The following is a 13,028-nucleotide window of genomic DNA, read 5'->3' as shown; positions in this document are numbered from 1 at the left end:
TTAAGTAGAAAAGGTGTCAGTTCCAGCTATAGGTGCAGCATTGCCACCAGCTTCTGTTGAACTGGTAGCCTTTGGTTCATACTGGTTTGGGCTGTGAGGAGGTGATGCACCCGCCTGGTGTCTGTCTGGTGCACTTGGCATTTCCTGGAATCTGTTCTGCATGCAGAAATCCCTATTGTCTGTATTCAGTTCACCAAAGCAACTTTGAAATTTAAATCTCTGCTGTACTTCAAGTCAAACAGTTATTGAAACATCATAATGTAATCTGTGCCCTTCCAAGACAGGCTTTTGCAAATATGCAAATACCCAACTGTTCTCAACACACCTGAAAGAAATTCGGCTCTGATGATGTTGTTTCTCATGGGAAGAAGCATTCAGACAAGAGGTAAAAAATGAAGGTATAACTCTTCTTTCTCATTTTTTTCCCCTGTTGTTTCCTACTCATCTGCAGAGGGGACAACACAACATATCAAATTCATTTACCATTTGAACAGTCAGGGACGCTTGAATGTATTTCTCATAATTTAGGAAATGAACGGACAGACACAACTGTTTTGGATAGATACTAAAAATATACACTGAAAGGACCACATAAAGTCTCAGGTAGAAATTCGCTTTTTAAATTTTTTTTATCTTTATTTTTTGGCCAGTGCAATATCTGATGAGAAATGAACTAAGCTTCTTCCTCAAAGTCACAGCTATAGATCAGCTAGAAGCTTGAAGGACTACTTAAATCCCGATAGGTGGCACATTGATCTATGGTTCTGAGAATTGTGCCAAGAAAGGAAAATCAACAAGATCTTCACCTGATTTATGTAGGCCAGACTTTTCTTCTCTGACTTGCCTTTCAAAGGTGATCTCACAGAGACGTAATTAAAACTTGATGAAGTTATTAAATAATCATGATGATTTGTGTCCCTATGCTGCAACCCTGTGTATGTTTCTGTGTTGCTCCCAAATGTGGAAAGTTTTTGCCTGTGAAAATGAAGGTTAGAGAGTGCCAGGCTTCAGGCCAGAAATTTTTTATGCAGCTCTATTGTGAAAGGTCTCCAAATCATTCTAACACCGGATAGCTGTTTACAGTTAGTCAAATTGGAAGTTAGTGAAACAAATCGAAGAAGTTTTTAATCAGTAAAATTCGGAAACCTTTAAATTTGCCCACTTTTTAGAGAGAGGTGATACTCTGGCAGTGGAGATGCTGACTTGGGGCTGGAGGTAGCAGGTTAACACCACAAGTTGTTACCTGGTCTTAACTCTGGCCTAGAAACCACTAATAACATAGTATTGCCTTTTTCTTCATCTTCATCTTGCTTGTACAAAGGAGAAAGAAAGTATTGAGTCAAGGGTTATCTTTCATTAGATATTTAAACACAAAAGAATGTAGGCCTGGTCTGAGTTGCAGCCTATAGATATACTATAATATAAATATTGCTGATGTGCTTCATTTGTGAGGTTTCTGTTGAATTGGATTATTTGGACTACAATTTTAAAGACAAACAAGAAGCAGCCTTTTAAGTCAAATATGGATTTTTTTTCTCTTCTATCTGGATGCTAGTGGGAATTTTGAAGAAGCTGTTTATCATTTGTTTTTGAATTTTTCTTAGCATTTGTTTTGTGCTTTAACACATTGATCCTGTATTTTTTTAACAGGCCTAACTATCTCCATGTATATCAATACCAGCAATTTTCTACTCTTTCCTTTTTGGACTGAAAAGACAAGCCACAATATGTTGTCTAGTTATACAAAAGGTAGGGGGCTAGCACCTCTGATTCTGCATGCAGAGTAGTCAGCATAGTAGATACAGTTTGGAGCTGATTATCGTAAGGAACATGAGTTAGAACTGATAATCAAGTTTCAGAGAATCCCTAGCTTTTCCATTAATTTTGATTTATTGATTTTTATGAGTAGAAGCAGAGATAAGCTCTGGCTCTGAGGAGGATCAGAAAGGCCAGTGTGTGTCGAGGTTATTGCCTTGTTTCGTGCTGTGATTTATACAGTGAAGGTACTGGCTGCATTCTTCAGCTTGGCGTTATTTTATTTCTTCTCATCATTATAGTATTTCATGACTTAAAGACAAGTGCCCTCTGAGAATCTGTTCTGTTGTGTCTCTAACATTATTACAGGCTGAAGGCCTGTTTATTGGAAGTGCTGAGCCCTTGCAGCTTCAGCTGAATGAATGGAAGCTGAAGGTGCTCTGAAAATCATGCCTGAGGCATTTTGTTCTTTTAAAGGGATTGAGCCCTACCTTATAAATATAGGTCTCTGCTTCGACTAATTCCCTGTTGACTGCACATCCTTTGAAGTAAATAGAGATTATTTGATTAGAATGAAACCTATGCTCCAAAATTAACTCTCACCCTCACTACATAGCTGAGGAATTGATTAGATCTTAGTAAATCTGGTGTTAAAATTAAGCCTCAAATTTACAATTAAGCTTCAGAGTTTTGCTTTGCAATTGGGATACTTCATCTTGGGAAAGATCAGAAACCCTGTTTCTTGGGAGCTTCAGATGACTGTAAGCAGAACTTGGGTTTCTATAGCAGCAGGTACTAACATGGCAGGGGTAACTAAACGTGCTGAAAGGGAGGGGTTGTGGCTAGAAAGAGGTACCAAGACCATGAGGTTGTAGCTCATGCAAAGAGTCAGCCTGCCTGCTCCATTCACATCCTCTTGCAGGAAGTCTTCATTCTAATTTCTCCAGTTCCACTGAGAGAAGGTAAATATCAGGCAGTGATGCAGCTTCAAGAAAAAGGGTGTTTTATCTGAGAGCTGAATACTTCTGCCATTCTTGAAGAGAATGAAGCTTACCTAAGCTGTGGCTGTTTGATCCTGAAGGAAGGGAAGATGCTGCTGTATGGACTGCTGAAAAAGACCAAAAGAGTACTGATGCAGAAGTTAAAGATGAAGCTAAGAGATTTAAGGATAAAGTATATGATGAAGGCCTTAGTCAACTAAACTTTTTTTTTTTTTAAGAGCATAAATGTGAAACCTTCTGAGGTGGCACTGCAAGTCATGACAGAGTTTTAAAGATCCTTTTCTGTACTTCTCTAAAGCCCCTTCTGTTCCCAAGTTCCTCAGACAGGCCAAGAGGTCAGCATTGCTTCAGTCCTGCCATTAAATTTTGAAAATCCATTCTTCTCACAAGGAGATTCACAGTCTTGTCAAACTGAACTCTTCCTTTCTGGAATCATCATCATTATACTATTATTTTATTATGCCTTTCTTAAAGCCAGTATTTGATTTAAAAAAAAAAAAAAAAGAGTTTTTTTTGTGGGTGGGTGGGTGGGTTGGTTTTGTTTTTTTGGTTGTTGTTGTTCGCCCCCCCTACCCCCCACCCCACCCCACCTCAGATAAGGGGCATATGACGGAAGATCAAAAGATTCAAAGAACAAATTTAATCAGTTATATTTTCATCTATATGTCTCTCTAGATTTCTTTGGTCACCTCTGTGGTATATCCATGTACAATATGGTAGCTCATCTACTGTATCAGCAGAGCTTCACATTTCACTGTGTACTTTGATCTAATATCATGTTGTGATTGATCAGGTTTTGTATTTGGTTCTCAGACAATATGGTGCACGCTGTTAGCAGTGGGGAAGGCTGTTACTTTGATGAGGAGGCTTGTACTTCTGTCTGTCCTTCTCTGTCCTGGCCTGAATGACAAACCTTGGCACAAAAAAAGCACCCATTGAGAGAATATTCAGGGAAATGGATAGTTGCTTCCTCTTGCTCTTGCTGATGGTCCCATACAGGGAGGCACTGTGCTATGTTTCATTGCCTTTTAAGACTGTAGTCCGAGGCTGGATTTTCGGGATATTCTTTTGACACCCTTTGCTACTAGAACTAGGATTCCTGTCCATTATGGTACTCACTAAAGTTTACGGCTGGTTGCATTTTATTTTTGTTTGGTTGGTTGGTTGGTTTTGGTAGTTCCTGCCTTTAAATGTTTTATTCCACCGCCCCTTGTTTTTCTGTTTTTAGCCAGTGAGACCTGCAACGATTTCCATCCCATGTTCTTCACCCATGACAGATCATTTGAGGAGTTCTTCTGTATCTGCATTCAGCTCTTGAACAAGACATGGAAGGAAATGAGGGCAACTTCAGAGGACTTCAACAAGGCAAGAAAGGGGGTGGGGAGGGAATAACTGGGCAGGATGTTGAAACAAGGCCATGTTTTCTTCCCTAGAGGCACAGGGATTTACTAATCCCACTTCCGCTGAATACTGTGATGTGTCTTCTCTTCAGATTCTTTGTACATCAGAGAGGCAGCATTTAGAAAGCAGGGGTAGGGGGTGGGAGGTGTAAGGGAGATTCATAGACCTTTTTCAATCATGTTACACTGCAAACTGAAAATAAAAACCTGGCTTGAGGGGAAATTCTGCCTTTTTATGTTAGCAATATTATGCTGAAGTGCTGCAGCCTCTAACGTTGTAAATAATGCAAACAGACTGCTGCAGTGATAATTCTGTGCATCCCTTTCATTTCATACAAGAACTGAAATAGTAAAATATTAAAGAGTGGACACAATCATGACAACGTGCTGTACAATCTGGCCAGCTGAAACAAACCAAAGCAACCAACCATCAGTATTGCACCCTTTTCATTGTAAGAGAAATCTGGAAGTTTCAGACAGTCTTATGACTGACAGCAAAGGTATGGAGAACAGGGGTGTCTGTCTTAATGGGCCCTAGAAATCCTAGTTTAACTCTTTAACATACCAGGAGGCTGAACAGTATCTTTGGCATTTTGTAAGAATGACAAACTCGTGTTTTTGTGGCTTGCTGGCATCTCTATCTTTGTTGGGAACCTTTGCATCTTGCGCCTCTCTGACTGAGATCAAATGTTGATTATAGGGATATTGCTTGAGAATGAAAAGGGAGACTGCTGCATTGTGTCAGCATGTTCCAAAGAAGTGCTCTGATATCACCAGACTCAAACACTATGCAAGAGCTAGTAAAAATGATCATGCCTACCTTCTAACTGGAGCTGTCTATTAATGAAATGATCTAAATGTCCTTTTTCCACTGCAAAAGGAAGGTGAATCCTTCAGACACAGTATGGAATAACCTTTGTTGATTTCTTTTTGGTAAGATAGCAGCAATACCTGAAGGCTGGCAAAACAGAGAAGGGAAGGCCAAAATGCCTGCTGTTGTAGCTAGATAACGTAGAGGCTTGTTCTTGTGTAGAATTTCTGACACGCTTCTCATTCCAAATAGTACAAAGAAGAGCAAAAGGAGCAATGGCGAGATATTCCACTGAAAAGTATAGAAACCTAAAATCAAAGGCTTAAAAGCAATAACCTTTTTATAAAAGACTATATTATATGGTTGTTTAAAACAAATGGATTAATAACTGCCTGTTGCTTACAGGCCTTCTGTCTCAGTAGAAAAAGGATTTGTGTATATAAGTTTCCACAATTTGAATTTGAATATTGTTAGTAATCCCAGGGGAAAAAAATTGTTCTATTTCTGGCAACAGCCCAGATCACCCTAAGAGAAAGTACAGAAATGTACTTGTCTGTGTTAGACACCACTGTAGTGGTACACAAGGTAGTTTCTTCTCTGATCTGATAAATTAGTTATGTTTTATGTTACTGAAAATCCTATGGTTTCACCCAGCAACTCTTTAAGGTTAAGCAGGGTAGGCAGTAGGTCCTGCTGCCTGTGTCACTGAAGACGTAGGAGACCTTTAACTCTATGGGACAAATCCAAAACATGTGCCACCAGGCTACTGAGATTTGTGTGTGGTGGTGGCAATATGGTGCAATTGGTGAGACACCGGTCCAGAATCTTCTTCCTGCTGTAAAGGGGAGGGAATACAAAACTCCCATGACTGTCGTTTCTAGCAGTTCAGTAGTTATGTTCTGCTTATCTAAATCTTTTCTTTTAGTCACAAGGAGATTTTTGTGCTCTTTATCCACTTCAAATGGCATGTGGTGGTGATGTGCATTACTCAGCTGATAGCTTTCTTAAAGGGATCTGTGAGTGAAGCAAACTGTGTTGTTGTGTGGGCTTGTGAAGCACTTCTGGGTTTGTGCAGGATGCGATGTTATGTAGTGGTACCCAAGGTTTACTCATCTGGTTGGTGGCTGATAGCTGCCAGTGCTGATGGCTTTACCAAACCACACAACACCATTTTTAATCCTTACCTGGCAAACAGCTTTGGTTTTCATGGCATGTTAATATTATTTCTTCATCTTTTCTGTGTGCTAAGGGTACCTGTTTTTATGCAATGAGTTTTTGCAAACTTAGCAAGTGAAGGCCATGTGGACACAGGGAGCATTCAGCCCACACTTTCAGGAGTGAAGGGGAATAAAGCAGGGGCCTTAGAAGATGCAGTAGTTTAGCTGCTGTGAAAAATTCTCTTTTCTCCTCTCTTTGTATTACCATTTTTCAGTTTCAGTAACTTGATTGTCGTGGTAATACATGAAACACCACTTTGCTACAGTTTGCTGTCTACCTGAGTGATGGGATCATTCATTTTCTTCCTTCCTTGCTTCCTACCCCAAAATCTCCAAAACAAAATCAGAAGCTCCCAATATATCAGATGGTAACTCTTTACTGAGACCTGGAGATTCCATTTAAAAGCTAATCTGCTTGCTTTCATCTTTAATCATAATTGAAGAGAAGGAGCTTTTTTGTTGAACTTTTATTCACAATAGATTGCATATGAGAGGTGGTAGGAGGTCTGTGTGCACATATGAAGATTTATTTCCTCATCTCCTGCACTTCCTCGCTAAAAGAAGTGAGGTGATTGAATACTTCCCCACTTCAGTTCTTATTCTCAAGGGCTTTTTAAGACACAGATTGACTTTCTTTTGACGATAATATTGTATACTGTGCCATCGTGGTTCCTCAGTCCATGTTCTGGAGATTTCGTATAGCTTTTTTCCCTTCCTGTTTTTCTTTATTTTCTTCGAGTTTAAAAAAAAAAAAAAAAGGAAAAAAAGTACTTTGTTCACAGTTGAAAAAATGCAACGATGTTTTAGTGAGACATTTATGATCCCATGCTTTGTCTCTCTGATTCTCATTCATTAAAACAGACACCTTTTGTCAGGCTCAGCTCTTGCATTAGCAAAACTCCTTGGATCTCTCTGGTGATAGTATGATACTGTCAGACCTAAAACCTTTTTTACAGTCTCTCAATATACTCATAGATTTCTGAACAGAATAATTCAGTCAGGCAGCTAAGCTTATATTATGCCTGTATAACATTTGAAGACATGCATAATTCATGTCTGGTGAGTTTTCTAGAGAAATTAAGATGCAATGGGGTAAACAGATGTGCAAGTGGCAACAATTCCATTTGAAACCTTTTTGTTTTCCTTTGAGCCTGCAGATGATCAAAGGAAACGTTCAAGCTCTATCCTCCACAATCATTTGTGAGCAGACAGCATGGTTTATGACTTCAGAAATGTAAAGCTTGGAGACAGGATTATATAATCTACGTTTTATTGCTGCAAAAGAAAACATTGTGTATAGATGTTGGAGACAGTGATGACTGTAAGAAAGCTGTACAGATTTATCTCATACTCTAGCACCTAGAAACTTTCATCACCAACCTGCCCATTTAAATAGGTGTTCGTTGGTTGGTTTTTCCTCCTGGAGGGTCTAGCTATTCTCTGCTCAGTCTGCTCAAGGTAACCAGGCCCTGCTGTTACACAGGCTATGATGTACAGGCTGGTTGATTTTTTGTTTATTTTTAACATGATGGTAGGTGGAATTCAAGATACCTGCCCCACTGTAAAATTCCTCCCATGGGGCCAAATTAAAGTACACTCCTAATGGAAAACTGTGTTGATCACCACTAATTTTGCTTAGGTAAATATCCCCGTGTTGCCCTAATGAAGATTTACATTGAAAGAGGGATCCTGTGTTAGTGATCTTGTAAAATACACCTATTATTTATTGTGAGATGAAGAGACCACAGATGGGAGAACATGCAAGGGAAAAGATTATCCTCTCACCTCTGTTCTCCAGATTTGTCTGATGCTTTTTATAGGTTTGAAGTTCATGTGCTAATAGGAAGAAGGGTAAACAAATGGATTATCTTAATTGCAGAGCCAACCATAGTTTGTCTTGTTAGACCTGCAGAACAATATGAACAATTTGCTTATTCTGTGCCTAGTGCCATCTTAAAAACAAACAAACAAAACAAAAAGCAAGGAGAATAAGAATAAAAAATACTGCTTCCAGCAGCAGTATGTAAGAAAAAATGAAATTCCGATTCACCTACTAAGGTTTTGAAGCTGCTTTGTAGAGAATGGGCACCGTTGTAGCTGTTTCTATTAGTCTTTTATTAGTCTATAAGGTAGTTTTAGGTTTTTGATGGCCCAAAAATCACTAGTCAAAACAAGGCACAGTTTATCTTTTCAACACAAATGAAGCTGAGTGGAAAACACAAAAACTGAAAGACTTTGAAAGTTCTGTGCTGCTTGGTGCTTGAAATCAAAATCTACTGCATTCACTGAAACTGTAGATTTAGGGAATTGGAAAGCAGAGGAAGGCTGGCTAATGATGCCACTGATGCATTTTTCTCGTTACTGAGAACTCAATTTATTTTGCCCTCTGGCCATGTGTTTGAGATCATTGTAGTATAAAATACCAACTTTTAAATGTTCTGTGAAAATTTGTTTTGTGTTGCTGTAATGAGAAGAAAATTCTCAGAAACGCCCCAAACCCTTTGATTTCAGCACCTTGGCAAAGCTGGCTTCGTTTCACAGCAGCAGGGCTGCGCACCCCGGAGCAGTTGCACTTGTGGTATCTGTCTGTGTCAGTGACGCACGAAACCTTAGCACCGGGTTCCCTTGCAGGAGAGGGGTCTATTCTGCGAGGTGATAATATGCGTCTCTAATGGGTATACACAGGAAAACACTGTGTTGTGTGGTAATCAGTATAGTAGGTATTGTTCACGGTGGCAGCAGTTGCAAACAATAAACGCCCTACGTGAGTCCTGTAATTAAATACCAAAGCAAACAGCAAGGCACTTGATAACTACAAAAGATGTTTATTGCTTATGCTCGGACCCTGTGAACATTTTTCCTCGCTCTGTGACAAGATAACAGAACAGGTAACCAAGCGTAACATAAAAATGAGAAATACCATTTCTTTGCTGGATGGCTGTTCGGAAGTGCCATGCCACAGGTTTCTCAGCTTCTCAGTGTTGTCACACTTTCAGCAGCTAGAGGATGAATAATTGCATAAGGCTGGGTTCGAAGTATGACTAAGTGTTCATGGGCAGGATTTTAAGGAGAGGGGTACTGTGCAAGTGGTGTTTTGTGTGGAAACAAGTGTGGTGGGCCAGCACCACCGCAGGGTAGCCCAAGTTGGCCGTGAGGAAGCAGAGGCCTGTGGGGGTGTTTGGAAAGCATCAGGGCAGCAACATGAAGTGGCCGAGGCAGAGGAGCTGTCGCCTGCTTCTTTGGGTTCCCTGCAAACAGGGGACACTCCAGGGGTAGACGGTTCAAAATGTCCCCCTCACTGCCATGTTGTCCCAGTTTTAGGTGCTAGGCCTTGCCATTTGCTGCAGGCCTAGGAGGAGGAGTCTGTCTCCTCCTGCTCTCAGGTGATCCCCTCCAGTGGCACTAAACAATACCCCTCACTTTTCTCCTCAATAAACCCATTTTACAGGAGGCAAAGGCACACAGAGCCTGAGTATCGTGACAGTGAGGCAACAGCAGGGCCAAAAGCAGAGGCAAGGTATCTGTGCTGCAGCTTCCTCCATCACCTGTGCAGCAGCTCCAGCCCCGTAGCAATGCTTGAGCCTGTGTGTGTGTTTTGCTGCTCAGTTGAAGAACCATTACATTAAAGAAAGAAAGAGAGAAAAATTAGTTCAACCAAACCAACTTGCAAGTAAAATCCTTTGGTCAGTCTGTGAACCTGTTTGTTACTTGCTTTTCCTTTCAATGATAAAGAGGAATAAAGAGGGTGGTAAATGGTAAATAGCTCTTCCACAGATGTTCTTCAAAGCAGGCGGTGTTTTCTTGTGGGTGTTTCACCATACTGAAGCAGATGCATTTCACTTCTTTTGAGAGCACTGTTGGAAGGCTTCTGTTTGTGTTTTACCTGTGCGAAAGTCTGGGCCAGTGGAATGATTGAAGCTCTCTGTTAGCTTTATTACACCTTCCCTTGGCAGTGCTTTGTTTATATCAGACAGGGATACTGCAAATAAATTATTTTCACAGAGTGAATTCAGTATTCCCTGGGCTTAGGCAGATTAGCGCAAATTAAATTCCACACTTTCACACCTGAGGCCATTAGCACTATATTAACTCATATTGGAAACAGATAATTGCCATAAATACATTGTATCAATAATTGTGTAATGCATGAATTTATCAAAAACATTTTTTAGAGCAAGACGTTTTGCAAGTCTGCTGCACATCTTATGCAGAAAATGTGACTTTTTAATTGAAAAATACCACCCTGCAAATACAAAGGAATCTCCTAGCAAAGCATAATTAGGGACAGGAACGTTGTCAGGTCTATTGCGTTAGTAATCACTTGCTTAAGATGAACCTGTTTTAAGCAGTGCAGTTTAATACAGCATAGGGAGAGCCTTTATAAGATCCTTCTCTAGCATTTGGTCAGTGTTTCCTCTGTACTTTTCATGGCCTGGATATTCTAAGTTTATTCCTTCATCAGCTGCTCATTTGGGAATAGCAGTGTTTCAGCTTCTCCATCTCTGCTCTCTGTACATTCATCCACACCTGTCAGATCTCCAAATGTGTCCCACTGTGTTTGTCAAAGTGAGCTTATTACTTGTCTGCTGCTTCTGGCTGCACGAACCTTGAGGAGGGGTGTTTAAGACTCTGAAGATAGTCTTCCATTTACTGAGGGATCCGTCTGTAAAAATCAGATCTAAGTTTAAATATTCATACCCCAAAGTTGTGACTGTCAAACTCAAAGGAACTGAACAAGTATATTGTGTTTTTAAATGTAGCTAGTTACTTCCTTTTGAGGTTTTTTTCAGTGTTCATTATCATTGTCAAGAATGCAAATACATTGAAAAAACATTAGAGGTAATTTGTGGAATATAAATTCTTATGCTGGACAATGAAGCGGAAAGGAGAGATGCACTCACCCTTTCTCTGCACTTTGTAGCTCATGAGCTGATTTACTAAAGATTTTTTTTTTTCATTAAAAGTAGTATCTTTACTACTTTCTGTCTTTGCCAGAAGGCTTTGCAAGTCTTTAGTAGCGGGGTCACATCTTGTTATTATCCTAGCTGAACTATCCTTCTCCAGTGATCACATATACAGCGATTTCATGGAGGTCATAGGCTTTAACAGGAAAAACATTTTAAAGCTGAAATTTTGTGAATTTATTTTCCAGCATGGAGGAAAAAAAAAAAGAAATGGATTCTTCAAGCAGAAAGTAAAGAAATGAAAGGATGTCTCAGCAAAGCACCTCTTATTATTTGACTAAGAAGGGGGGGAAAAAAAGGAAAAAAAAGAAAAAACAGTTTTAGTAAAATCCATTCCTTGGTCAGAAAGTTTTTTGACTTATCCATTCCTCAGTGATGAAAGTCACCCTTGGTTTCAACAGTCAAATCTCTTATTTGTGAAAATCTTGTCTTCATTGACAGAGTGGATTTTATCTCCCTGCTTTCTAATGAAATCTGTGAGTTACTATAAAACACATGCAGATCTGCTTAACACCCTGTAGATGGCAATTTTTAAAACTGTTGGTACTTAAGATTTTCAAATTGTTTTTCATTTTCATCTCTGTGGGTGCTGATCAAGCTTATAAACATCTCAACCTTCAAAAAGATGATTGAGTGGAAAGCTGGATAACCAGAGGAGAAAAGCTGGGTGTATGTTATCTGTGCTAACCACTTGTTTTGTGCTCTGTAAGAATGTTTTCCACTGGGAAGGAATTCTTCTCTTGTGTTAGTTGCTGAGAGAAATGCTATAACCTAACTGGAACTGTCACCAAAGCAGCATATTTTGTGATATTGCCCCCGTCAGTCTTGACTTAAAGTGTAGATAATAATCAGATCCTGGGAACCACTCTTGTGTCTGTATTTTTATTTCTTCTTTCTAGGATATGTTTTTGTAGTACAGTTAAATCAGAGGTGCATGGCATATGGCTTTTTGCTGCATGAGTTGCTGCTGATGTGAATGTCAGTGGGCATATAATACCAGATTTTCATTTTGTGAATCACAATGCATGGATTTCAGCCCAAGAGCTCCCTAGACTATAGACCTTATTATAGGCAAATAAAAAAGAGAAAGGGGGCGGAGGGAGATGATGTCTCAAAGATTTTGTTTCAGTTGAAATGAGGTTATTGTGATGAATGATGCAGCTGACGATGAGATTTTTATAGCTTTTCTTAGAGCAGCAGAAGAGCTCATGTTATTGCTGTTTCGCTCTAAGTAATTGTAATCTAAATAGCACTGTGGTTGAAAAGAGCAGCAAAACTCTTTCATACGTGTCTCATAAGCAAAGCTGGGGCTTTTTGTTGTTTTTGTCTCATCTGTCCTTACACAAATGCCCTTCGTTGTTTGGAATTTACGTCTTGCATCTTGATAGAATACGTCAGTCACCATTAAAAAGGCGTTTGCCAATCAGTCTGCTGCATGTCTCTATTTTTAGCAGATGAGGTAACTGGCTGGCATCTGAAAAAACACTCCTGTTACCCAATGTGCCACTGTAAATGGGGAACGGGTGGCTCGGTTGTGATAGAGGCATTTGGGAGGGGAGGGCTGCTGGGAGAGGGAGCGAGCGGGAGGAGGAGATGGGGTGTGGGTGTGGGTGTGCTCTCCCCTTCTCTTGTTTTCTCAGCTGTGTCTGTACCGCACACACGGGGCCAAGGGGGGAGGTACCTGCCTCTGCTGGTTTTCCTTAGGCTACCTGGGGTACTGGCAGCAGTGAAGATACAACAGAGTTAGTCCTGCACAGGCTGTGTGAAGCCTGCAGGAGCTGGATATACATCTGCGTCCCTGCAGCTTTGCTGCCATTTGTCTACCAAATGTAGTTCTCCTGTCTGGTCACAGCGCTGACAGAGAGACTTTGAAAGTCTTT

The 13,028-nt window shown here is 40.2% G+C and overlaps 1 protein-coding gene across 15 annotated transcripts in view; it reads left to right on the top strand.

Moving 5' to 3' along the window:
* Nucleotides 1–13,028, top strand: part of ELMO1 (engulfment and cell motility 1) — a 305,702-nt gene that overhangs the window by 195,087 nt on the left and 97,587 nt on the right. For 14 of the 15 annotated variants that reach the window (XM_080579782.1, XM_080579779.1, XM_080579789.1 and 11 more), the window contains one exon: nucleotides 3,985–4,121. In XM_080579782.1, coding sequence (XP_080435908.1) covers nucleotides 3,985–4,121 — 137 coding nt within the window. Of the gene's footprint in view, nucleotides 1–1,308; nucleotides 1,750–3,984; nucleotides 4,122–13,028 lie in introns of those variants that run through there. The other variant, XM_080579785.1, reaches the window with a different exon arrangement.

This window comes from Anser brachyrhynchus (genome assembly GCF_964034855.1).
Source record: "Anser brachyrhynchus genome assembly, chromosome: 2".
Lineage (NCBI taxonomy): Eukaryota > Metazoa > Chordata > Aves > Anseriformes > Anatidae > Anser > Anser brachyrhynchus.
The sequence above is the reverse complement of the archived record's forward strand: the minus strand, read 5'-3'. Positions and strand labels throughout refer to the sequence as shown.